The following is a 25,478-nucleotide window of genomic DNA, read 5'->3' as shown; positions in this document are numbered from 1 at the left end:
AGGTGAGCCCCAGCAAGTGTACCTGCAATGGTGGGCTCGGTCGGGCTTGATGCTGCAGCATTTGGGACACTTGTACACCACCTGCCCGGGCTTCAACTGTAAACTCTCGATGAATTCTTTAGTGGCATTTCCTTTGGGCACTGCCCCCTGTAGGAAAGACGAAAGGCATCAGGGTTGGGCCGAGGGCTCAATCGGTTCTAATGTTCTATAGTGGAGAAAAGCAGCAACCACACACACACACACACACACACGGACAGGACATTTTGGTACCAACATGTGGAGTCTTGAGTTCTGAATTATGCCAACATCAAGGAATATTTATTGATCACGAATTTTCCTGAGGGAATGCCATTAGGCTATATTAATCCCTTAATTTTCTACACTGAACAGTTACATTGTTCTTGATTATTTTCAATTTGCTAATATCATCTTCATTGAATCCATTCTTTCCTAGATAAATATTATAATGAGGATTTGACTCACTGACTATTTTTTGGTCTACATTAAATGTCCTGGTAACAGCTTCTCCCTTTCTGAGTTTTCATCGGTGAGCACCATATCTAACAGTCCAGTTTTCCCAGATCAATATTTGCAGCTCCACATTTTAATGGGTTGTGTTTACTGGGATCAAGTTTTATTTTATTTTATTTTTTTTACCAGTACTGTTGTTATGAAGGCTTGGTAATCTATATTTAGTTCTTAGTGAATCCACAAACGACTGGGAGCCATTGCCCTCAGTTATTAATACTTGACTTGCTGTCCAGAACTGCTTTGATCTGCTCTCCAATCCTGTTAGCACGCCTGTGAATACTTTGCGTTTGTTGGAACCAACAGCAGAACAAAAATGCCATAAGAATCTGTTCTTGCTGCGCACTCATCCAAACAGAAGGAAAACAGGGCTAAGCAGGATCTCGACAACCAACCTTCACTAAGCACCTACTTGGTGCTGAGCCCTGTGCTCCCACCTAATTGCTGTGGACTCAGGAATCAAAGGTCTCTGCCTCCAGAAGGCTTGTGGTCTTTTGCAGGCTAACAAGCAATTCGAGTAAAAGGGGTTGCATGCGGCAGAAGACATTTGTGTGGAGGGAGCACAGAGGAGGCAGCAGCAAATTAACCAGGAGAATTGGAATGTGCAGAGCCTTGCTAGGTAGGCCTGTGAGAGAAAAAAAGGATTCCAGCACAGGAGGGGCATGGGTAAAGGCAGAGAGGTGAGGGTGAGCATGGCATATCTGGGAGATGATGAGAAGATTGGTGTGCTGAGCCTAGGGTATGTAGTATTAGCAGGGAGGCCGGACTGATGGGCAGGGGCCAGCTGTGTAGAGCACTGAATGCTAGTCCCAAAGGTTGGGGTGAGATTTTCTTTACAGGCAGCCCAGAGCCATTAGATAACACTGGTGCTTTGGGAAGAAAGCCTGGTTGCTTGCGCTGTCTAGGTCAAATAAGAAAAGGAAGAGATTAAAACCCTGGACACTACTTAGGAGGTTATTGTTGATGGTTAGTAAGGAAGGACTGAACTATGAGGATAGTAGAGAGAAAATTCAGAGATCTGAATCTATAAAATGTGTGGGGAACCAACTCAATATGGTGGTGGTGGAGGGGGTGACGAAAAAGCAGCTTGTAAATGGGCCCCACCTGCCCAGCCACCTGGGCCCATCTCTCAGAGCCAGAGAGCAGCTGGGCCAGCCTGCAGACTGAGGAGTCTGCGACACATGAGCTGTCAGTCTCTGCCTAGACCGACTTTCTTTTCTTACCTTTCCTTCCTTCCTTCCCTTCCCTTCCTTCTCTCTCTCTTTCCTCCCCTTCCTTTTCCTTCCTTTCTTTTTCTTTTTTTTCTTTAAGGATATTATGCTCTTCTGGGCTCATCTCCACAGATGAACTAAGAACTCCTGGTTATTAGTTCATGGTAAAGAACTTTACTCTGCGCAATCTTGGACAGATGGCAGGGTTGGAGGCCTGCTGAGACATTTTTGCCACTGCTGTCCCACTGGCACTACTGAGACACACCTAGTCCTCCCATTCTTACACACTTTACAGGGATGTCTCAAAGATTACACATTACTGCAGCCTGGCAGATCCAAATGTACTGATTTTACTAAGCAAGTAATACTTGTTCATGATTTTTTTTTTTTTTTTTTTTTTTGAGACAGAGTCTCACTTTGTTGCCCAGGCTAGAGTGAGTGCCCTGGCGTCAGCCTAGCTCACAGCAACCGCAAACTCCTGGGCTCAAGTGATCTTCCTGCCTCAGCCTCCCAAGTAGCTGGAACTACAGGTATGCACCACCATGCCCGGCTAATTTTTTCTATGTATATTAGTTGGCCAATTAATTTCTTTTTTTTAATTTATAGTAGAGACGAGGTCTCGCTCTTGCTCAGGCTGGTTTGGAACTCCTGACCTTGAGCAATCCGCCCGCCACAGCCTCCCAGAGTGCTAGGATTACAGGTGTGAGCCACCACGCCCGGCTGTTGTTTGTGATTTTTAAGAAAGAAAATATAGATGAAAAAAATGAAAAAGGGAAAACTCACTTTTTGATCACCCAAGATGAGTACTACTAACATTTGGAAGCATATTCTTTCAGTCCTTTCTCTTTGTACACAGTAAGCTAGAAACACTTTCAAAAGTCTATAGATCCATAAAAATGGATCATATAGCTACCAAAATATATATTTGGCCCCATAATGGAATCAGTTTAAATCTAGTTTAAAAGAAGTAAGTAGAAGCTGTTAAAGCTTTTCTGCTCTGGCTATGGCAGAATTCTTTCTCCTTCCAGCCTCTCTGCACAGAGCTCTGAGTTCCTAGTGGGGAAGGAATGTAGTATGTATGTATACGGGTACGTGTGTGTGTGTGTGTGTGTGTGTGTGTGTGTACGCGCATGCATGTGCATTTGGGTGGTAGGGGTAGGGTATGATGTGCCTCCATCAACCATTCCCCTTAGTGGCTAGCCCAAACTTCTAGTACCTTCAACCCAAGCCCACTCTCTTTCTGATTTCAGAGAACACTGAGCATGCTGGAGCTAAATGCCTTGCACATTCCTCACCTCCTTGGACCCGCCAGTCCCCACTGTCTTGGAAGACTAGGCTCCCAGCTGACTCTGGCTCTCAGAGACCCCTGACTATTACCTCTGAGCTTAGCCCTGGGTTCTTAGCCAACTAACTCCACATTCTTCCCTCCCCTTCGTAGCTGAGCTCTTGAAGCACTGCGTGCTTAATGTCTCTGCTCACCTCCCACTCTTTATTTCACTGCTTTCTGGCACCTGTCCCCCCAACTGTTCTCGACAGGCCATTGAGCAACTCCCTGTGGCCAAATCCAAAAGCCAACCCTTAGCCTTCATCTTCCTTGGAGTTTCCTCACTGACCAGTCCCTCCTTCCTATCTGGGGAGCTGTGCCTCACCCCTCTGTGCTTGTGACCCCACCCATCCTGGTCACTGGTGTTCACCAGGGTTCTACCTGCAGCCTTATTCCCTGCTCATGCTGCACAATGTCCTGGACAATCTTTCCTATAATCTGTACTTCCTCTATCATCACTTAGTGATGATGCTCAAATTCCTAGATCCAACTCGAACCTCTTCTGGATCTTCAGATATGTCTACCTGGCTATCCCAGAGGTATCATACACAGCTAAAACTGAACCCACTACTTTCTCCCTGAACTGTCATCCCAATTCTCCCTTTCCTGGGTGATGGCCCATCCATCTACTCTGTCATCGGAGTAGAAATACAGTAGTCATCCCCAATTCTTAACCCTCTGCCCCACATCCTTCCCACTCTACCAGGTTAATTTCACTCAAATCCGTGCCTTGAATTCTATGTGTGCAGCTCTCCCTGCCAGCTACTGCCATGCCTTAGTTCAGCCCCATCATCACCTGCCCCAGATTATCGGGGAATCTGCCAGGTCCTCCTGCCTCTACTCCCTCCCTCACATCCTGCAGGTCTACCTCTATTCTTCCTCCCCACTAATTTCCAGAGTAAACCTCCTAAAATGTAAACCTGATCACGTTATTCCCCTGGCCTAAAAGCCTTCACTGGATCCCTAGGGGCCATGGACCAGAGTTTGAGCTCCTGGGCAGGGCTCACAAGTCCACCACAACCCAGCCCTGGACCACCGATCCCTACACGGTTCCCTCCCTGTGGCTGACCTGGAGTTTCCCAAAGGTGCCATGTTCTCCAGGTTTTCCTTTCTGCTCTCAGGGGCCTCATTTTAGCATCACCCCAATTGTCCCTCCCCTCCAGCCTGCCAGGTACCTCCTTGCCTCTAGCACCCAAATCAGAACTAACCTAGGGATCACTTCCTCTGCCTTCTTCTTAATGGCCCCAGGCCATACCCATGGCAGAGCCCATCATTTGGCCTTTGTGCTCCCACGGCTTGTATGTGTATTAGAACACAACATTTAATTACATACCATCTCCTGTGTATGACTGTAAATTCCTGGGGGACAATGTCTGTCAGTAGCCCAACAAATTGCCCAGGGCCTGGCATCAAGAATGTATTCAATAAAACCCACAATGAATAATAATGATACAACATTTATTGAGCGCTTAAATGCCAGGCACAGTTCCAAAGGCTGTGTGACAAAACTGTATTCTGTCAGTTAATTTGGACAATAAACCTATGAGGCAGAGACTATGATATTCCTCATTTTATAGATAAAATAATTAAAGCAGGGAAGTCAAGTAACTTATCAAGACAACATGGCTAATAAGTGGCAAAACTAGGACTCGGACCCAGGCAATCCAAATTTGGAAACTACGTCACTATCAGAAGATGAACATAGTTATCAGGTATTTCTATTAAGTGACTTGGAAATACTTTTTTTTTTATTGCCACAGTATTCTACTGCCAACAATTATATCAGCACACTAATATTAAGACTGAAATAGTCCTAGGATAATAAGGCCTGTTCCAATAAGTATCTGCTCTAGGACATGACAATGTAAAAGGACATGGTAGAAAGGACTGAAGACAGGTTCTAGAGAAATGCCAATGATTTTGAGGATCCAACAGTCCCATCCATTTCAAGCAACAAGAATGAAAACTGTTTTGCGGCCACGGGACTAAGGGCCGTGCACACCTCTTGGTCTAGGCAGAAACTCTCCCTCTAACAACTCTCCCAGGAGCATGGTGACCAGCCCCAGGCCTGCATCACAGGGCCACCTGTCTCCTCCACAGAAAAGTAGGAGGTAGGTGGTCCACAAATGGGTCAATTTCTCTCCCTGGAGCCATAAAGATTTTCCCGTTGGTGTTTACAAGTTGCTCAGTAGCAGATGTGAGAAGTTGCCTGGCATGAAGGAGAAAGCAGCAAGCTACTCAAATGGACCCTGAGGCAAGTCCCCTGACCCGACCCAGGGAATGTGCCAATAACTTTGGGCAAGATGAGCAAGGCCTTTCTCTGGCTGCATCCTGCACCCAGCCTGCTGGGGGAGGACCCACGTGCTACTCCTCCTTTGGCCCGACACCATGCTGCTGCACTGCCCTGCCAAGAAAATACATGCCAACTGGTTCTGTATATAGCACGTGCTCCATAAGCTGCCAAAAGAGACTCCAGAAGGGAATACCAACTGCACATTTGAAGTGAGCCCCAACATTTCCACTGATGATTTTTGGCAGCTGAAACTAAAATCAGTGGCCTACAGCGGTCTGAGATTGTCGTGGAAGTCTGTTTATAGTGAGGTGTCCACAGGGTGGGATTCCAAGGGAGGAGGCAGTGGCAGGCAGACAGATGAAGTTTTCTTTTCCTTAACAATGTGGTTAAACTGAATGGATTTGCAGTCATGTGCCACATAATGATGTCTGGGTTAAAGATGGACCACATCTAAGATTATACTGTATTTTTACTGTATCTTTTTTTTTTTTTTTTTGAGACAGAGTCTCACTCTGTTGCCCAGGCTAGAGTGCCATGGCATCAGCCTAGCTCACAGCAATCTCAAACTCCTGAGCTCAAGTGATCCTCTTGCCTCAGCCTCCCACGTAGTTGGGACTACAGGCATGCACTATCATGCCTGGCTAATTATTTCTATATATTTTTAGTTGTCCAGCTAATTTCTTTCTATTTTTAGTAGACGGGGGGGGGGGGGTCTCGCTCTTGCTCAGGCTGGTCTCGAACTCCTGAGCTCAAACAATCCACCCGCCTCGGCCTCCCAGCGTGCTAGGATTACAGGCGTGAACCACCGCCCTGGCCTTACTGTATCTTTTCTATGTTTAGATACATTTAGATACACAGGCACTTACCATTGTGTCACAGTTGCCCAAAGTATTCAGTGCAGTAACATGCTATTACACAGGTAGGTTCATAGCCTGGGAGCAATAGGCTGTACACCACATAGCCTAGGTGTGTAGTGGGCTATACTGTCTAGGGGTGTGTGAACGTGTACTCTGCGATGTTGCACAATGATAAAGTCACCTAACGATGCATTTCTCAGAATGTATCTCTGTCATTAAGCAACACGCCCTTTTCCCAAATTTCAGATTTGAAATAATTTATGAAGTTAATAAATGATAAGACCCAAAAAAGGGAAGGGTGAAAATATGCTGATCATAAGGGTTTATACAATTGCTGTGATTGTGTAACTCTTGGCTTTGGGCTTCCTGGCAGCCAGGACAAAAAGAAACAATGTCTACCCAGCTTTTAGTAACTTCTGGGAGACAGGCATTGTCCCAGATCTGTATTTTAAAGGGAAACTGCCTCAGGATTCCTAAGGGAATTCAAAGGATGAGAATTAAAATGGTCTGTACATGGCAAATAAAAGGTGCTAGAACTGGGAATGAGGGGAAAGAAATAGGGGCACAAAGATACGGGTTTCTGAGTCCAGGCTGTCTTCAAGAGGCTGCCTCCCCAGGGCAAGAAGGGCCCTTCTAGACGTCTAAAGGTCTGAAGTGTTTCAGGAACACAGAAAGCTCCTTCAATGAATGACATTACGCAACCACAGAGTGAGCAAGGAGAGGCATCACGGACCGAACACCAGCATGACTTGCACTCCCGCCCACGCTGCCTCCAGGCCAGCCTACCAGCCAAGTGAGGCCCCTGCTCCTCGGTCCATTTGTCCCCTTCCCTCTGTTGATAGGCCTACCCCTTTCACCCTCTTTCTCAAACGGCGGTCTCACCTCCACGGAGCTACTTACACCTTTGGGAGTCGTTTCCCTCTTCCTTGCTCAAGCTCTGTGTGGACCCATCTACTGCTACATTGGAGTAAACGACTGCTAAGTCATTTACTTACAGAGGCTGCGGTGGTCGCAACTGTTCTGATGTTACATTGAGAATAAGAATCTCAAAGCTGGAAGTGGCACAGTAAATATGGGGAGACCATAAGAAATTTGTTTTGTTGTGTTTTTTTTTAACTGATAATGCTAATAAATCAAAATGCTACACAGTACATACATTGTTTTAAACCTTTGGATGTAAGTTCTGAAAAAACACCTGCAACATGAATTCTTGAGATACAAAACATTATAATGTCATTAGGGAACTCCTGAGAACCTGCAGCAACCACTTTCTAAAAACAGACCACCCTTACAGTATTAGTGAGGAACCTCTAACTACTCTGCTTTTCATCTGAGGTCTGGACTCCCAGCTCTACTTCTTGGAAGTCTAGGGTACTCCACTGGTGCCCTGGGAGCTTCTACCTCTGCAGCCCTACTTCTCTTGTTTTATATCCTCTGTTTTGTATAAGATGCCACATGCTGCGGGTGGGGAGAGGCAGGTGGTGGCATGAAGATCCTGAGATGGGCACGTTTGTAGGACATGCTTTGAGTTGCTCCCCGTAAATATGGTAGATATTTAACGAATTCTTCATTTTGGGCCTTTTTCTTTTAGGTTACCACCTATGAGAAGCTAACTGGTGTTTGGGACATAGCCTGAGGCTTTCACCCATTTAGGATTGGAAATGGAGCAATAGACCACAGTGAGAACCATGGTCTCCTGTAACCACTGCAAGGGCCAGCCCACAGAGGAGTGTGGAGAAGCTGCATGCTTCAGTGTAGTGTGTACAGAATACACATGTGTGAGGGCGGTGGGAATAGCAGGGGGGAAGCCTCCTCTCTCATGGGCCAACATCCAGTTCCCAGGTTTCACATGCTTTTTATAAACCAACAACCTCTACACTCCACTCTCTGATCCTGACCCTCCACCAGCCCCAGACTGGCTATCTACTGCCCACCTAGCATCTCTGCTTACATGTAATATAGGAGCTGTTTGGTCATAACACAAGCCTCGATTTCTCCTCTAAAATCCATTCCTCCCCAGACTTTCCCATTCAATGTAAGGCACCCGCAATACCCCAGCTGCTCCAGCCAAGACTCTCTAGAAGGCACAGTCTGCAATCTCTCTCCATTCTATCAGCTTTCTGACAACAGTTCTCAGACATGGCTGAACATGAGAGAAATGTGGGAGCTATAAAGCATCCCAAAACCCAGGGCCCTCCGCCAGGCCAATTAGAGTAGAATCTTTGAGGGTAGGGCCCAGGCATCAGTGCTTTTAAATAGCTCTCCAGGGAATTTTACAGTGCAGTCAGGCTTGAGAACTAGTGGCTTAAATGGACTCCAACTCCAACAACGGCTTCTCCCTGGCTTCGTTGCTCCTGCCTTGGGCGGAGCTGTTGCCATGTCTTGTTTGGACACCTGCAATACACCTCTAGTCTCTCACTTCTACTCGTCACTCCTTGAACCTCCATTGCAAGCACAAAGCAAATCAGATCACACCCTGCCTCTCTGATGGCTTCTCACTGCACATAGAATAAAAACCATGTTTTCACAAGGTCTATGAGGCCCTAAATAATCCAGCCTCTGAGGCCCTCTCCACCTTTTCTTGTCTCTCTTGCCCCTACCATGTTTTGATCACCCTGGTCTTGTCCTGTTTCTTGAATGTGCTAAGCACACTCCTGCCTCTGGCCCTTCATGCCTACTCTCTCCTCTGCCCTTGGATCTTCATTTGCCTGGATTATAGCTTTAAGTCATTCTGATCAGCTCAAAATATACCACCTCAGAGAGGCCTTCTCGGACCACCTTGATCGAAAGTTGTCCCCGTTTACCCTAGAAAAGTCACTACCGTATCACCCAGGTCACCTTGTTTTATTGTGTTTAAAACACTCATCAGTTTCTGAAATACTTTGTTCAATCACGTCTTCACTACCTGGCCCCACCATGAGAATGTGAGCTTCAAGAGGGCAGGCATTTTTGTCTGTCTTGCTCACAGCTGTATCCATTGCTCACAGAACAGACACTCAATAAGCACAGCCACTCACTTTATTCCCCCACCAGTGCCACTCCTGCTCACCACTGCCAGAGTGATCCTTGTAAAATGACAATTTTGTTTAAAATTTGTTTAACACCTAAGTGGACATATAGGAAAAACATTTATCGGGTGTCAGGCGGGTGGGAGGGGAGAGGAGGGAATGGGTGTATACAAACACAATGAGTGAGACGTGCAACGTTTGGGGGATGGTCACGCTTGAAGCTCTGACTCGAGGGGGGAGGGGGGTGTGGGCAATGTATGTAACTTTAACATTTATACTCCCATAATATGCTGAAATAAAAAAATAAAATAAAATTTGTTTAAAATCCTCAGGGGCTCCAGACTGCCTTTCATCATCCAACTCCTATCCTCCCTCCTCTTCGGCACCCCATCCACATCATCAGCCCAAACCCATTTTCACCTAAGTTCCCACCGTTCCAAACAACTCCTGGCTGCCCACAGGAGCCACACTCCTGCATTCCTAAGTCTTTGAGCATGCTGCCCCCTCTGCCTGTCTTCTTGTCCTCAGCGTCCACTGCTCTGACAAGAACTGGCTTGGACATTACGTCCTCCAAGCCGTCACCCCTACCTAGATTGGTTAATGTTCTCCCCCAGCAATCCAGGCTTCCTTCTGCCACAGCCTTCATCACACAGGACCACCCTCACCTGTACTCTCCAAACAGAGGGCACCTTAAGGCTAAGAACAGTGCCTGGGGCTTAGTAGATACTAAACATGAACTGAGCAAAATATTATCTTCTACTTCTGTATCCCCAATAGCAAGAGCATCATAAAAATTTCTAAATAGGGCCGGGTGCGGTGGCTCACGCTTGTAATCCTAGCACTCTGGGAGGCCGAGGCGGGCGGATTGCTCAAGGTCAGGAGTTCAAAACCAGCCTGAGCGAGACCCCGTCTCTACTATAAAAAAAAAATAGAAAGAAATCAATTGGCCAACTAATATATATATATAAAAAATTAGCCGGGCATGGTGGCTCATGCCTGTAGTCCCAGCAACTCGGGAGGCTGAGGCAGTAGGATTGCTTGAGCCCAGGAGTTTGAGGTTGCTGTGAGCTAGGCTGACGCCACGGCACTCACTCTAGCCTAGGCAAGAAAGCGAGACTCTGTCTCAAAAAAAAAAAAAAATTTCTAAATAAATCCTTAACTTGTTTTTAGAATGGCAACATTGATGTTTCTGGGAAAACACTTTTGTACCCCTGTGCTTGGGGGCACTTACAATTACACCCACATACTCTGCTCCCTCCAGGTGATGGCTGTACAGTGATCCTGTAAGGGCGTTAACACTGCGCCAACAGGCCCCTGCCTCACGCTTTGTTTGGTCTCCCTGAGGCACATGCATGAGAAAAGGCACGGTCTGGACCAGTCCCTGGCATGTAATTGAGTTGGGAAAGCTGCCTTCCCTTGGGACCGATTAACAATCTGCCACCTGAACCAACAGGAAATGGAGCCCTTCGAGGACAGGAACTAACTCAGGACCCCATCATCTTTATTGCGCTTTCCCTAGGGCTCACAGAGATGAATCTGCATGGCCAGTGTCACTGCCAGTAGCAGTGCTCTCCTTCTCTTAATTTAAACACACACATCCCACGCACTAAAACAAGCCACAGGAGGTCTTTATCAAATAACATACTCTCTTGTTTTTCCCATACAAGAGAATGAACAGGAACAGAGGGTTTAATATCAGGGTGCACAAACACTCAATAGCCACGTGCACAACTTGGTATATTTAGCTAAGTCATCGAGCAGAACATCACTGCTTTACCCACAGATATTCACCAAGAGGCACTTGTTGCGGCCTGAAACAGGCTTGTCCAGCTTTTCAGGAAAAGATGAACCTCCCCAAGCAAAGTGAAGGCCATTTCCGTGCAGGTTCCTGGAATTGGATGTGGCTTTAATTTCAAATCCACCTAGCTCCAGCCGTATCTTCACTGGGAAGCTCCATCCTGATCCAACCCTCCAGCATGCTTTCTACTCCAAGGTTATCTGTGCTTTGCTAATCAGAGGCCAGGTTTCCCCTAGACCAAGCCCCTCCCACAACAGGCCCAACTAATGTATACGTCAATGTACACATAGTATCATTCAACCAAGATCAGAATTCTAGTCAGAATTCCATAGACCTCTGACCAAGGGGATCCACTTCCCCACCCAGGACTGACTGTCCTGTTTCCCATAGTCCCAAGGTCCAGGGGGAGCATGCAGGCTGCAGCCATGCCAGGGCCAGAGGAGGAGAGTGTGGGCTGGTCAAAACAAGCCCAGACATACTCACGGGGTCCGTCAGCATGGCCCGGCAGTGGGAAGCCAGGGCCAAGAAGGCCAGCAGGTTGAACACAATTCCATTGATGATGCTGTACGCGTAGTCTCGGGATGGAATCAGCATGACAAAGAGGACCACAAACTCCGCATAGAGGACCAGACACCAGGTGACAATGGCACAGGCGATGCCACAGCCATCACGGATAAACCACATGGTTCCCACAGGACCAGGGTAGGGTGGTGGGACACACTTCTCCGGCTGGAGGTACTCTGGTTTCCGCTCAATGTCTCGGAAGTGGTGGGTGGGGATAAGCATCATAAGCTATTCTGTCCATACTGGCATCTGGAAGAGAGAGAAAAGAACCCAGAAACTTGGTGTTGTCTTGTCATCAAGGAGACTTGACAAAATCACCTTTCCATAGTGAGCCGTGAGTATCTATGCACAAACCCCTTACAGAAAAGCTGTCCAAACTTGGTTGCTTAAAATGTGAGTTCTCATTGCTTCTTGGCCTCTTGGCTAAGATCAAGTATAGTAAAATCTGAGTTCTCTTTCCTACTCCTGAGAGTTAACCGAAACAGCACCACTGTGCTCCAGACCTTCTCATGACACATAATGAAAAGGGAGTCAACCAAAGGCTAAATGTCCTGCCCAAGGTGAGCTAGAGCAGGAGCAGCAAACATAGCATGCCAATGTGGAGGCAGGACTGGAACCCAGGTCTCTTTGGCTATTAGGGATCTACTGGGCAGAAAGTGTCCCAATAGATATATTCAAATTCTGACTTGAAAGGAAGGGAGAGCAAAGGCGAGACGGCGAGGGAGAGTTCAAAGATGTTTTCCCACCACTTGGCTATGGGGCTTTGTGGGCCTGTTTCCTTACCTGTGGAAACACCCACATTGCAGCCCTGGCCACCTTCCTCCCAGGGTTGCTGGTGTGAGGCTGGAGGTGCTTGTGATGAACAATATAGATTGTAACACTCTGTACACACCTCACAGATTGTGCACAAATATTCTCTCTAGGAAAAACATCATTCCTTCAGAAATAACAACTGAGCAAAGCACCCTTTCTTCCTAACAGCTGCAACTCGAGTCTCTGGGGACAGCAATGAAATAACTAAGAATCAATGACTACAGTCTATCTGTCCACAGCATGTGCTACAAGACACAGAAAGCTCAGATTTCCCTCCTTTTTTTTTTTTTTTAATCTTAACCTCTCTGGCCTGCTGCGTCACTAATCAGGCTTCTCAGTTAGAAACTGTGATGGCTCAAGCTTCCCACCAGATTTAGGTGCTATGGAAAAGCCACCTATAACATACGCTATGACACAGGCAAGAGATACCCCAGTCTTTTGAGACCTCAAGTAACTACACAGCAGAGGAAATCACTCAAAAGCCACAGTAGCTATGTGTGAAGACTGTGGCTCTGAATGGTTAAGGGCAGGCTTTCAATGGTTGTGTTGAGTTATCCTTACCCTTTTACCAATTCTCCTTCTTCCTCCAATGTCCTCACCTCCAACAAAGAAAGCGCATCTGGACTGAATACAGTACAGCCATGAAAAGTAAGAACATGTCCACAAAGCTGAGAGGGCAGAGCAGTAACTACTACTCAAAATGACAGACATTCTAGAGTCACAAGTTGCACAGACTAATAATGAAGAATAAGGACAGGGCCACCCTTCCCAAAGTGCCAGAGAACTAATGGCAGTCAAATGTGAACCATGTACTTGTCCAAAGGAACATCAACTCAACAAATATAGTGACTATCACATGCTGGGCACAATGTACCAGGGAACAAGAAGTCATAACACATACAGAATAACCATCTCCTCAAGCAGAGCAAAAGCCTTGGTTCCCGATGGTTCATCAACCAGAATTTTCTAACAAAGCAATCTTGTGCTCTCCAGGGGACAGTGGCAATTTAGTGTTGCCAGACAACCTAAAAGCATTAAAAGATGTGGGTACACCTGCTGTAGCACTGAACAGAAGGACAAAAGATCACAGACCAGGGATCTGACTTACAACCAGGAAATACTAAAATCCTAAATTCTATTCAACCAAAACCAAACAAAATAGCTGACAACCCACAATGATTCAAGAGCTCATTGAAGCTCAACATTTTTTTTTTTTTTTTTTTTGAGACAGAGTCTCGCTTTGTTGCCCAGGCTAGAGTGAGTGCCGTGGCATCAGCCTAGCTCACAGCAACCTCAAACTCCTGGGCTCGAGTGATCCTTCTGCCTCAGCCTCCCGGGTAGCTGGGACTACAGGCATGCGCCACCATGCCCGGCTAATTTTTTATATATATATCAGTTGGCCAATTAATTTCTTTCTATTTATAGTAGAGACAGGGTCTCGCTCTTGCTCAGGCTGGTTTTTGAACTCCTGACCTTGAGCAATCCGCCCGCCTCAGCCTCCCAAGAGCTAGGATTACAGGCGTGAGCCACAGCGCCTGGCCTGAAGCTCAACATTTTGACAACCTCCAGTTGCAAGCACTTTTTCGGTTTTTCCTGCTGCCACACAGATTTGTATGTGTATCATCTATGTTCCCACAATTACTATTTAAAGCTGAAAACCAATAAAGTTTAACTGGACCACAGCCACATCATTTGATTATATGCTTATATTGCCTTTGGTGGCTTTTGCACTAAAGTGGTAACAGTTGAATAGTTGTGACCCATAAGCCTAAATATTTACTCTCTGGCCCTTCACAGAAAGACCTGCTGATACCTAGTCCCAAGCAGTTGTTGCCCACCAAATAAATAACAGGGCCACCATGACTCTTGCTTCCCCTGAAGATCAGGCTGGTGTGACGAGTTTGTCAGTTACAACTCCCCACCACCCCCATCTGTGGCAGCATAACTCCCATCATCTGCAGCCTGAGGGCCATCTCCCCATAACCTGTGTACTCTATCAAACTGTTCTTTGATTATCATAAATGGCGTGGTTGTCATAAATGGATGATTACTGAAAATACATTTAGAATAATTGTCTTGTTTAGATACTTCCAGTGATAAATTATGCTCATAGCATATTCAGAGTAGTTGACTGACAATTGCTCATTCTTAGTTGTACTTATGAGAATGACTTGACTAGAGTTATGTTTATATGCACGGTTTTGCTGAGGAATAAGCCCTTCCAAGTAAGTAAACTTCCCAGGTAACTATGACTTATTTTGAAGAAGAGATACATTTTAATCATTTGGATGGTTAAGATGCAAATCTTTTTTTGTTTTTCCAGACAGGGTCTCCCTCTGTCACCCAGGCTGGAATGCAGTGGCATAATCAGAGCCCACTGTAGCCTTGAACTCCTGAGCTCGAGTGATCTTCCAGCCTCAACCCCCAAAGTGCTGGGGTTACAGGCATGAGCCACCATGCCTACTTGGAAGTCTCGAAAATAGAATCAAATTTAAAGGAAGGAAGGAATGAAAGGAAAGAGGGAGAGAGGGAGGGAAAAAGAAAAGGAAAGGAATTACAGCTTTTTCTGCTTTAACAATAACCATCCATTTCTTCTGGAATGATTTAGATTTATTACCAGGAACATCAATTACTGAAGTATGTTAGGTAATGATGTCCTCAGGGGCTACCGAAATCCACTCAGTCTCGGCCTCACACCAGCTGGCCGGTTCAGACTTATAATTCTAGCATCTCTGCTGTATGGTTCCTCCTCCTCCATTCCTGGCTACTGTCAATTCTGTCTCTACCGTCATGAATTCTCCGAACATACCCTTTATTTACTACTGTTGACTGGCTACAGGCTAGAAAAGCAAATAAAACTAAATCTTATTAGATGTATTTGTAAAAGGGTACTTATTTTGGGTACTATGCCTTTAGGAAATACCTGCTACACTCTCCCACCATACAGGCCTTGAGGGCTGGAAGCCTGCCTTAGCATTAGCATGTGCTGATTCAATGGACGCATGAGCTTTGTGATCCCAGGCCCACTTCTTAGAGGCCTTGTCTCCTTACTTTCAGGGCTGCAGCCATATTCTGAATGGTAGAGGGTGTGCACCAAGCAGGGCTGAGGAGTAGGTGGACTGACCCTGACTCAAGTAGCCAGAATGTTCCATCTTTGAACAATGTGGAACTAAAGAGTGTGCACGGGAACTCTGTTTTCTCATCCCCCTCACTGGTGAGCGGGAGTCTGTGATCTGGGAAAGGACCCAGCCCAAGGTGCACCTGGCAGAGCCAGACACTAAGTGCTAAAACGAAAGGCACATTCCAACCCATACTTCAGAGTTTCAGAATATCCCACTTGAAACCAAGCAAGACATACTGCTATATATATATAAAGGTTACTTAACCCTCAGGCCTCCCAAAAGGAAGGGAAGTATTAATAGCTTTCCAATAAGGATTTGTTCCTTAAATCAGCCAACTGAAAATCTAAGAAATATGGGGAAAAACCCACTGTGAAACAAACTGTACATGTTCCCTTCACACTGCCCATAACAAAAGCAACAAAAAGGGCAAATATAAACCCCTTTTTCTTTTTTGTTTTGAATTAGGAAACTCCAGTCCTTAGAAATGAGCAGCAACTCTTTGCCAAGGACCCACCTCCGCGCGCGAGTCCTTACTTCCAGGAGCCAGGCAGAACTGGCTGCTCAGGCCTCTGGGGCAGGTCCCCAAGGAGGGTGGTGGGCCCAAATCCCCAACATCACCTGCTGCCAGCATTATGCCCTCTGAGGGGCAGCCTCCTCCAGATCCTCCCTCTTCGCCTCCCTCTCCCCCTTGTCCAGTTTGCTCTCTAAGGTCTCCTCTCTTCATTCAATCCAATTCAAAAAGACATTTATGGAGCAGCCACCAAATGCAAGGAACTGTGCAGAGGCTCTCACAGGAGGGATGATGAGGACAATAATGTGTGTGTGCTGCTCTGCTCAGGCCCTGCCATTCCCCTCCCTTGGCTCCCAATCTGGTAAGACCAGTCCTATTTGCTTTTTTTCTATTAACTTACAAGTCCCATTTTGTTTAGCTATGGAACCTGGTATCTTGTATGACTGTGCTCAAATCAATAGTTCTTGGGTGAACAGCCACGTAAATCAGACAGACACACCCACAATAATGCTAACACATAGATGACTAATAAATTGCACAACAAAGGGGCAAATAGTTCCAAAACATAAAAAAATAAAAAAAAACACCCCCCCCCAAAAAAAAAAACAAAACCAAAAAAACAACAACCCACCAAAAACTCAAACAACCCAGAAGCGAGGTGGACAGACTTTATCATGGTAAGGACGTCTGAAGGGGCGGGATCTGAGCAGGGGACAGAGCCAGCGGTGTACTGCTTAGACAAAGGCAAGGACGGTGGGTAGGCCAGGCAGGGGAAGTGGTGGTGCTGATGGCAGGGCTGGATGTCCAGGGCTATGTGCATGTCTGTGGACACATACAGGCTTTGCAGAGAAGGGGCAGGGAGTGATTGGAAATGAAGCTTTATAGGTACGAGAAGGTTGTGCTTTAGAAAGCCTTTTATCAGTAATTTCATAATGAGATGGGATTTCACCCTGGAGGTACTGGTAAGCCACTAAAGTTTATGAGGAAAGTTGTGAGGGGCTCATATTTATGCTGTCACAAGGGTTCTCTGGCAGTATGACAAGCAAGGCAGATGGGAGGGCTGAGTCCAGAGGCTAACAAGCCCAGAGAGCACTAAAGAACTGAGTCTCATTTTGGTGATCTTGGGTTTTCTGTTCCTCCAAGTGGCTAATAGTTTTCCAAGGAAAGACCTAGAACAATGATCATTTTGTAATTTTAATTATAGGAATATGCACTGTATTTTTTTGGCTAAGGGTTTTATAGCACCAAAAGAGAGCTCCTTCATCTGTTAGTAATCTGTGTTCAAAATACTTTTTCTTCCCACCCAACATAAAAGTGCACTGAAGTCCAGAAAGGCAAAGGAACTAAGCCTGAGGGGTAAGGAAGTCATAGGAGAAACAGATTTCCAGACTCAGAGGACTTCTGGAGCTCCCTAGAGCTAGCAACCTGATGATAAGATGTGGTGTCGGAATGATGATCTGAGCTCTGTGGGGGGCAGTGTGTGGGAAGTCTAAGGAAATCAGCTAGTCTTCCTTTCTAGAAGTCAAAACCAAGAAATGACTAAAATAAGTGCTAATTTTCTTTAAAAAAAATCCAAAACACAAAAACCTGCTTCTGGTCCAGAGAATTGTCTCCAGATATATGAACAACATATGTGCTTCATGATACCTGATCATAAGTGTACCCTTTCACTAACCCAGACAGACAGACACAAACTATTTGGTGGAGTGTAATCCGGGGCCCTATCAGCCTAAGGGTCTAGGTTGCTCTGTCAACCTTGCAGTATACCACTTGTGACTCAATTCCCATGCTGCCTATCCATGTGTGACTGGGCAGCTCAAAAGGTTTGAAAACCCTGGTGCTAAGGCCGAGCACACAAGCCCCATCCCACTGTGGCACATGAGCAGGTGGGCTAGGCTGAACTCCTGGCCTGGCCAAATGTCCACCATTAGCAATGAGCAGAGTCCAGCCAAAGTGCCTCATCCATCATTCGTTGAAGGAGGGGTAAATCCCTATAAATCTATCACTTGGTCTAAAAAACTGATTCACAGTCCATGCTTTATAGAGGGGGTCAAATATATGACCATCACATAAAACATAAAAGTTCTGTATTGGATGTATTTGAGTCTCAAAACTCAACTGTTCTCAATCCAGCCAGTGTCCCAAGGATTCCAATTCTCTCAGGTTGCCAACAAGTCCTATGTTACCTGCTTTCTTGAGACAAGATCCTATACTGAAGTCATGGAGTAGTTCAGCTAGATCTACAACCAAATCCTTAGAAGCATCTCAAAGCACTTGGTGAGAATTCCTTTTCTAAAACCCCACACCCACCCACGTTCTCACATTCATACATGCATTTGTGAACAGCATCTTGGGACTGTATAAAGTAGCATTAAACAAAGGGCAATGAATCCAAACCATTAAGGCCTCTATGAAATATCTGTATACAGACTGGTTTAACAAACTCAAAATCAGGTGAAATTATTTCTCCTTGGCTTAGTGATATGGATCATCCAAATACTTAAAAAATAAAACACAAATTGAGGGATTAAACTTTCTAGGTCCCTACACGTAGGAACCACATAGTTGAAGCTCAGTTTCATCAACTCCTTAGTAGATGTCATGATCATCTGCAAGACAATAGAAATTCTAAAATAGGAGGCTTTTGGCTTAAGTCAAAATTTATTTCAAGTGAATGTGTAAAATCTTAATAAATCTAGTATTATGTTTGACTGCTGTTGGGGGCTGCTCTCCTGAACTTATGGTAAACAATAAATTCCCACCTAAATTAATTTTTACCCTAGTTAAGTAATTCAGTCTACCTTTAAACAATCGCTTAAAATGTCCACTGAATATTTTAGGGTAGCATCTGATGTTTCTATCATAACTCTCAAATGAAATTCATCCTGATGAATATAATGAGAACCTTCTATGGCTTAAATTATACAGCCTTAAAAATACGATGTATGCCTTCTTTAGGACTTCTCACATTTAAGAGTGACAGACTTAAAATATAAAAGTATTCACAAGCCAACCCTGCAACTTCAAAGATGAATAAGTAAATCTTTAAAGATGAAGCTTTAGAAACAAATCTTGTTAAGTAGAAAATTAATTTACCTGAGCTACAATTATTTTAATTTAATTTGTGTAAGGGTCCAAAGAATTGTATATTTTATGCCCATTTTTAGAAGAGTCTCAGAAAAACAAAGAATGAACCATAAACCACTGTCAGAAATATTTCATAAAAAAATAGAATGAGTCACTACACTTTTTCAAAAAGGTAAGGGTGTGGTCCAAAGCCTAACAGAGGAAAGGTGCCTTATCTTCTGCATCGTACCTGCCAGCCAAGGAAGGTGTGCAGACAGGTAGAGCAAGCCGGCCTGTTTAATAAGATTTTTGCCAACAAGTCTACAATGTTTCTCCCTCCGAAGGACAGTCTGTCTACTTCTGCCTGCCTCTTGTCTTGGTCATATCCAACCTTCAGCAAAAAACTTAAAGGGGGGAAAAAAAAAAAAGTAAAACACTGTACCTCCAAACCAAACTTTATACATATTCAAGTTCATTGAGGAAACCAGGAAGTAGTCAGTAAGCTACATTTTCCTTCTTGCTTCATAACCAGCCACCTTCTTATAAAACCCATTCATACATGAACTCAGACTTATAGCATTGATCATTCCTTCTGAAAAAAGTTTGGGATTTGGACAGTAACAGCTCCTCTACTTACTACAACTATTTTACTACAATTGGCCATTTTACCACTTCCTGGCTCTGCCGATCTATTAAAAAATACACACGCACATATAATATGACATAATACATGTCACAAATGTTGGGTATCAGTAGCAGCTTTGAGTAGCATGTTTTACTTTCTCTTTTTATGGGTGTGGCTTATTACATGTTGTGATGATAAAAAATTCAGACAACTTTAAGATGAGACTACATGTAAGATTAAGTGGTAAAAAAAAAAATTACTACCTGGGTAAGAATTTTAGAGCTGAAAGGAATATTAAGGACCATCTAGTATAACAGATTTTTGTCAAATTCTCTTGTTTTACAGATGTGGAAATGGAGGTCCACTTGACATTTTGTCTAAAACTTATGTTTTAGGCAAAACACACGCAGTGCTGTCTAGAGGAATGGAGATGGGCACCAACATGTACTGAATGCCCATTATGGTTGAGGACTTCACAAAGCAGCTCGTTTTAATTCTTACAACACAGCACGGCAGCTTTTATTATTCTCCAGAGTAGAGGTGGAAAGAATGAGGCTCAATATTTCCAAAGTCACATAGAGCTAGACAGTAGTGGAGCCAGGATTCAAAACCAGCTCTGCTTGTCACCACACTTATACATTTTTTTTAATTGAGAAAAGGGCTTGCTCTGTTTCCCAGATTAGAGTGCAATGGTGTCACAGTTCACTGTAACCTCAAACTCCAGGGCTCAAGCGATCCTCTTCCCTCAGCCTCTCAAGTAGCTGGGACTACAAGGGTACCCCACCACATCTGGCTCATTTTTCTATTTTTGTAGACACAGGCTCTGACTATGTTGTCCGGGGTGCTCTCAAACTCTGGGCCTCAAGTAATCCTCTTGCCTCAGCCTCCCGAAGTGCTGGGATTACAGGCATGAGCCACCGCATCTGGGCCTGTCACTACACTTTGGAGCATAGCACATGGCTTTCCCCCCCCCCCCCCAAGGTTGGGGATGGTAGGAGTGACCAAGCAGGAAGCCTGAGTTCTACTTCCCAACCCCTCACGTGCACTTGAAGGACCTGAAGAGAAGTCACTTCAACCTGGCTTTAGTGTCTTTATCTCCAAAGTAAGGGGGGTAGACTAGGATCTCTAATCTTCATGACTCTTTTTTTGAAGTTAATCTGCCTTACTCGAAGTCTATTCATGACTCTTTTTTAAAAATTCAAGAAATAGACTATAAGCAGACTTTCCTTCCACTAGCTCCTTGGAGCCTATTATATACCTATTCTTTTTTTTTTTTTTTTTTTGAGACAGAATCTCGCTTGTTGCCCAGGCTAGAGTGAGTGCCGTGGCGTCAGCCTAGCTCACAGCAACCTCAAACTCCTGGGCTCAAGCAATCCTTCTGCCTCAGCCTCCCAAGTAGCTGGGACTACAGGCATGCACCACCATGCCCAGCTAATTTTATATATATATATATTAGTTGGCCAATTAATTTCTTTCTATTTATAGTAGAGACGGGGTCTTGCTCTTGCTCAGGCTGGTTTCGAACTCCTGACCTCGAGCAATCCGCCTGCCTCGGCCTCCCAGAGTGCTAGGATTACAGGCTTGAGCCACCGCGCCCGGCCTATTATACCTATTCTTAAAAAAAAAAAAAAAAATAGAGCATTCCTTTTTCTATGAGCCCCTTCTAGTGCCTGTCTCTTTAATGGAGCATGACACCTACTGGGCTACTTCACATACTTGGGCCCTCAAAGATACAGCCTTTTGGAAAGAGACTGAGAGATCTAGCAGGTCTTACTGTTTAGCAAGGTGGCTAACTTACTTTCTAGGTCTATGGATGGTACTTACTATAATCTGTTACTATGCTGCCATCTCCCTGCACTATGTTGTCTGTGAAGGAAGTCTGTAAGCCAGTAGGAAAGTCTCCATAAAAGCAACAATAAATTACTGATCCTGCTACCCACTGAATACTTGTCAATGACTGTGATACTCTCATAGTTTGTGAAACCCTTTGTAATAAAGTGCATCATCTCATTTGACACTGAATTGCCATTTGGCCTCTGTCCGAGATGGACTTTTGCTTGACTATTGCCATAGTGTGGGGGATGCTGAATGTAGGGTGGGACTCTGATCCTTTCTGGGCCCTTACTGAATATCTGCTACCCTCCAGGCACTGGGGTGCACGCCACACATCTCATCCTATTTGATTCTCACATCTACTCTATCTTGTAGGTATAAACGCTTATCTTCCCATCCATCTTTTAGAGATGAGGAAATTGAAGCATGGAGAGATTTGCCTAGGTTCATATTTCCAGGAAGCAGTGGAGATAGGACATACTCCCAAAGTGTATTCTCACTCCAGAGCCTGTTTTTAACTATTTACTAAAACAATCAAATTCTGTCAAATAACCAGAAAATAAAAGAGAGATGGGCGCTGATGTTTTTACCAGTGACCTCGGGGTACTTACAGTTTGGCCATCTTGTCCACACATGGCTATGCAGAGATGGTGTTACCGGGTGGGCTGCATGCAATGGCATTCATAGGCCACAGGCCTGAACATAAGCATTCTGGACTCTAAGGTGGGGCCCTGGCTGAACACCAGCCAACATTTAGAAGACTGGTTCTGCCCAAACTTAGAAGGCAGGAGGGCTGTGAAGCCTTAGCCAGAAGTGTCACCCTAGGATTGAGACCCTAAAAATCTGCTTCTGCTCGGAAACACTTCCTGTGGGGCCAAGTACCAGAATGCTGATTTACTAGGAGAGAGCCCACCCATGCTAGGCAGAGACCAACCAGCAAAGGTTCCCACCTGAGGGTGCTGAGAATGGCACTTAGCCTCACATTGTGCCATGTGCAGGCATGCAGCCACTGTGACATCACCCAGGCAAGAGCTTAGCTTTTTTAGGGACTAAAAGCAAAAGTGTTTGGAAGAATCTGAAAGACTAGCTAGGGAAGAGAAAGAGAGAACCAGTTATTGCACTTCTACTGGGCTTTAAGAAGGGAGTCATGTGGCTTTCAGGTGTTTGCTGATACCATTTATCTCAGGCACTGTTAGAGGCCATGTAAGAGCAGAGCCTTGGAAGGAAGCTGGGACTGTGAAAACAAGACTATAGAGTGTCCTATAAGAACACACCTCTACCTACCAGGCAAGGGGCTCTCTGGCATCTGCTAAAGAGCTTTGGAAATAGATGAGAGGCTAAAGGAAATGAAGACTGGGCTTGGAATCAAGAAGCCAGAGTCTACTCCCAGTCCTGCTGCTTACTAACTTCATGACCTCAGGCATGTCAGTTACTCTCCTGAGCCTCAGTCTCCCCATTCTATAAAACAAGGGAGAAGAGCAAGCTGATTGCTAAGGTACCCTGCAAGGCTCAGATTCTATGGGTTCTCTGTTTTCAGGAACAAATTCAACATTTTCTTTCTTAATTTATTGGATTTTATATTTCTACCAAAAGCTTCCCTTAACTTTCTTTCCCTATTCTTTGCTAATATTCAAAAAGAAAGCTGCCAGGAACTGTCTCTGTTAGCAATTTTCCTGAGCACGTTAGCAATTTTCCTGAGCACGTTCAGTTTTTTCAGTCAAGTATGGCATGTAGAAAAAGCACTATCAAAATACATCAAATATTACAAAGTGGTAAATGAGAGAAATCTTAAAAACTCCAAGTTAAACATGGCCATTTTTCAATTTTGAATGTTTGCATATCCAGGATCTATTCTGCATTTTACAACCTGGCAAGATATTCATGTTAGGGTAAAATTAGGCTTAGAAAGGTTAACCAACTTGATCAAAGACATAAAAGCAAGATAATGGCAAAGCCAAAATGTTTGAACTAGAGGCTCCATAATCTTTCCACCATAGATCGTTATCTTCCTAACCAACCTGTCTTTCTGCAACCTGATTCTTTGCTATCATTTCTTGATTTAGAAACATACACTTCACATACCGAAGTCAAGACTTATTTCAATAAGATTATGGCTAGAACTGTACTTGTCCCAATAAACTCACCTTGCTAAGGTTAAGAAATCAATATCACCCAAAGGTATTCCATTTCCACTGATCCTGAACAGGAGATATTCATGTCTCCAATAGCACAGAAAATCCAAAGAGTTCAATTGCTAAGTCTACATACTAGGAAGGCTAAGGTTTGTTTGGAGCTGACTGTGAAAAGATGAAGTTTTCCTGGCATTTCAGATATACTGGGATGAATGACTGAATTAGGTGGGACATGCAACTGTAGCCTTCTCACCTTCGCAGTTGATAGCCAGGAATGACCTGGCCATTTGTCTCTGGAAGTCCGCTTCTAAAGAGGAAAGCAAATGATTTTTAAAAATGCAAAAACAGGAAGGAACTAGAAGCAGCATGGCATTAGCCTCATTTTTTCCCCCCAGCAGGTCAATATCGAGACATCACCCCTCCATTTCTGCTTCAGACTCTATTACTTTCTATGGCTACCAGAGTGTGTGCATGTGTTTAAATACTTCCATATTTGGTAATTAGGATATGTGATCCCCTTTTCTCATACATGCCCTAATAAGCCATAGAAGCACCATGCCACCCTCTCAAAATGAAACATACCCGAAGACCCTATAATCCTTCCTCTAATTGGGAATGAGCTTTACCCATTTTTTAGTATCAATTTTTATACCACCGTAATCCCAATTTATGTCTATAAGAAATCAGACACAGACCTCCTAGCCAGACTATGAGAGGTTATTTATTTATCTTTAGTATTCTTAAAGACAAATGCAAAGTGTTTAAAGGAAACAGATCTATAGGACAAACATTAGCTCATATGGTGCTTTTCCAGGGTGCTGGACTAACGGTGAAAATGCAAAGCAAGAGGCCTAAAACTTGGCCATATCTGCTTAAGACTGGTAATAAAATGTTTCCTGCTGGGCTTTTAAGAGCTCTCTGCAACTTCAGCACCAAGGACTTAGCTCTGACCCACAGCTCTTCTGTAATTGGCTTTTATTGCTTTAATTAACCAAGGCTAGGTGGGACAGATTTATTCCACCTATAATGTTATTATTGTTGCTGGCTAGTGGCTAGCAGCAGCTCTTCACCCCTTGCACTTGATGCCTGGCCTCCAAAATTAGCACCTTATTATAGGCTGGCCTCTCTTCTAATTACCACATGTCTCAATTGAGCACTTTATTTTATTGTCTTGTTCATGCACTAGTTCAAGGCCTTGGGCTCCCCAACTATAATAAATCCTAAACTTCTTTTAGGCAGGTGCTGTGTTTTGAGTTTCTTATCTCTTTAAGGCTCATGAGAGCACTAGAGACTCGCAGGCCTGCAAACACTTACTGATTGTCTGAAGAGTTTCTAGATGTCTTTTCTGAGTATGGCACACAGTTGGAATCTGGTCTTCATACATGCCTACTCAGGCCTAGTACCAGATCCATCAGCCTTCTCCGCTGTTGAAGGCCCTCTCCTTAGCTAATTGGAGTTAAGTTCTACTCTGCCCCTATATAACCTTTTTCCTTATCTAAAAGGGTGAGCTGAAACAGACTAGGAACTTCCCATCAGCATCACATTCCATATTCCTCTAGAAAAAGAATTCAAGGGATGTGATTTTATACCTGAACAGACTCCTTGGTTTTGGAATTAAGACTAACTACAGTGCCTCCTTTATCAAATACTCTGGTGAATGAAATGGAGCCTGGGGGAAGACTGTATAAGGTGATGGTTAGGAGTGCAGGCCTGAGAGCTAGAAATGCCTGGTCTGAAATTCTGGCTATGCTACTTACTATTAATTGTTATGTGACCTATAACCATGGTCAAGG

At 44.6% G+C, this 25,478-nt stretch overlaps 1 protein-coding gene across 7 annotated transcripts in view; it reads right to left on the bottom strand.

Annotated features, from left to right (window-relative positions):
* The window catches only part of ZDHHC3 (zDHHC palmitoyltransferase 3), a 54,557-nt gene that overhangs the window by 26,225 nt on the left and 2,854 nt on the right, over positions 1–25,478 (bottom strand). The window contains exons 2-5 of one of the 7 annotated variants that reach the window (XM_076006827.1): positions 23,939–23,992; positions 12,367–12,502; positions 11,503–11,832; positions 23–147 (exon numbers count right to left, since the gene is read on the bottom strand). In XM_076006827.1, the coding sequence (XP_075862942.1) occupies positions 23–147; positions 11,503–11,808 (431 nt within the window). In that variant the 5' untranslated portion in view covers positions 11,809–11,832; positions 12,367–12,502; positions 23,939–23,992. Of the gene's footprint in view, positions 1–22; positions 148–11,502; positions 11,833–12,366; positions 12,503–22,164; positions 22,544–23,938; positions 23,993–25,478 lie in introns of those variants that run through there. The other 6 variants (XM_012770337.3, XM_012770336.3, XM_076006831.1 and 3 more) reach the window with 6 other exon arrangements.

This window comes from Microcebus murinus, chromosome 1 (genome assembly GCF_040939455.1).
Source record: "Microcebus murinus isolate Inina chromosome 1, M.murinus_Inina_mat1.0, whole genome shotgun sequence".
Taxonomy (NCBI): domain Eukaryota; kingdom Metazoa; phylum Chordata; class Mammalia; order Primates; family Cheirogaleidae; genus Microcebus; species Microcebus murinus.
This window is presented reverse-complemented; position numbering and strand designations above follow the sequence as displayed.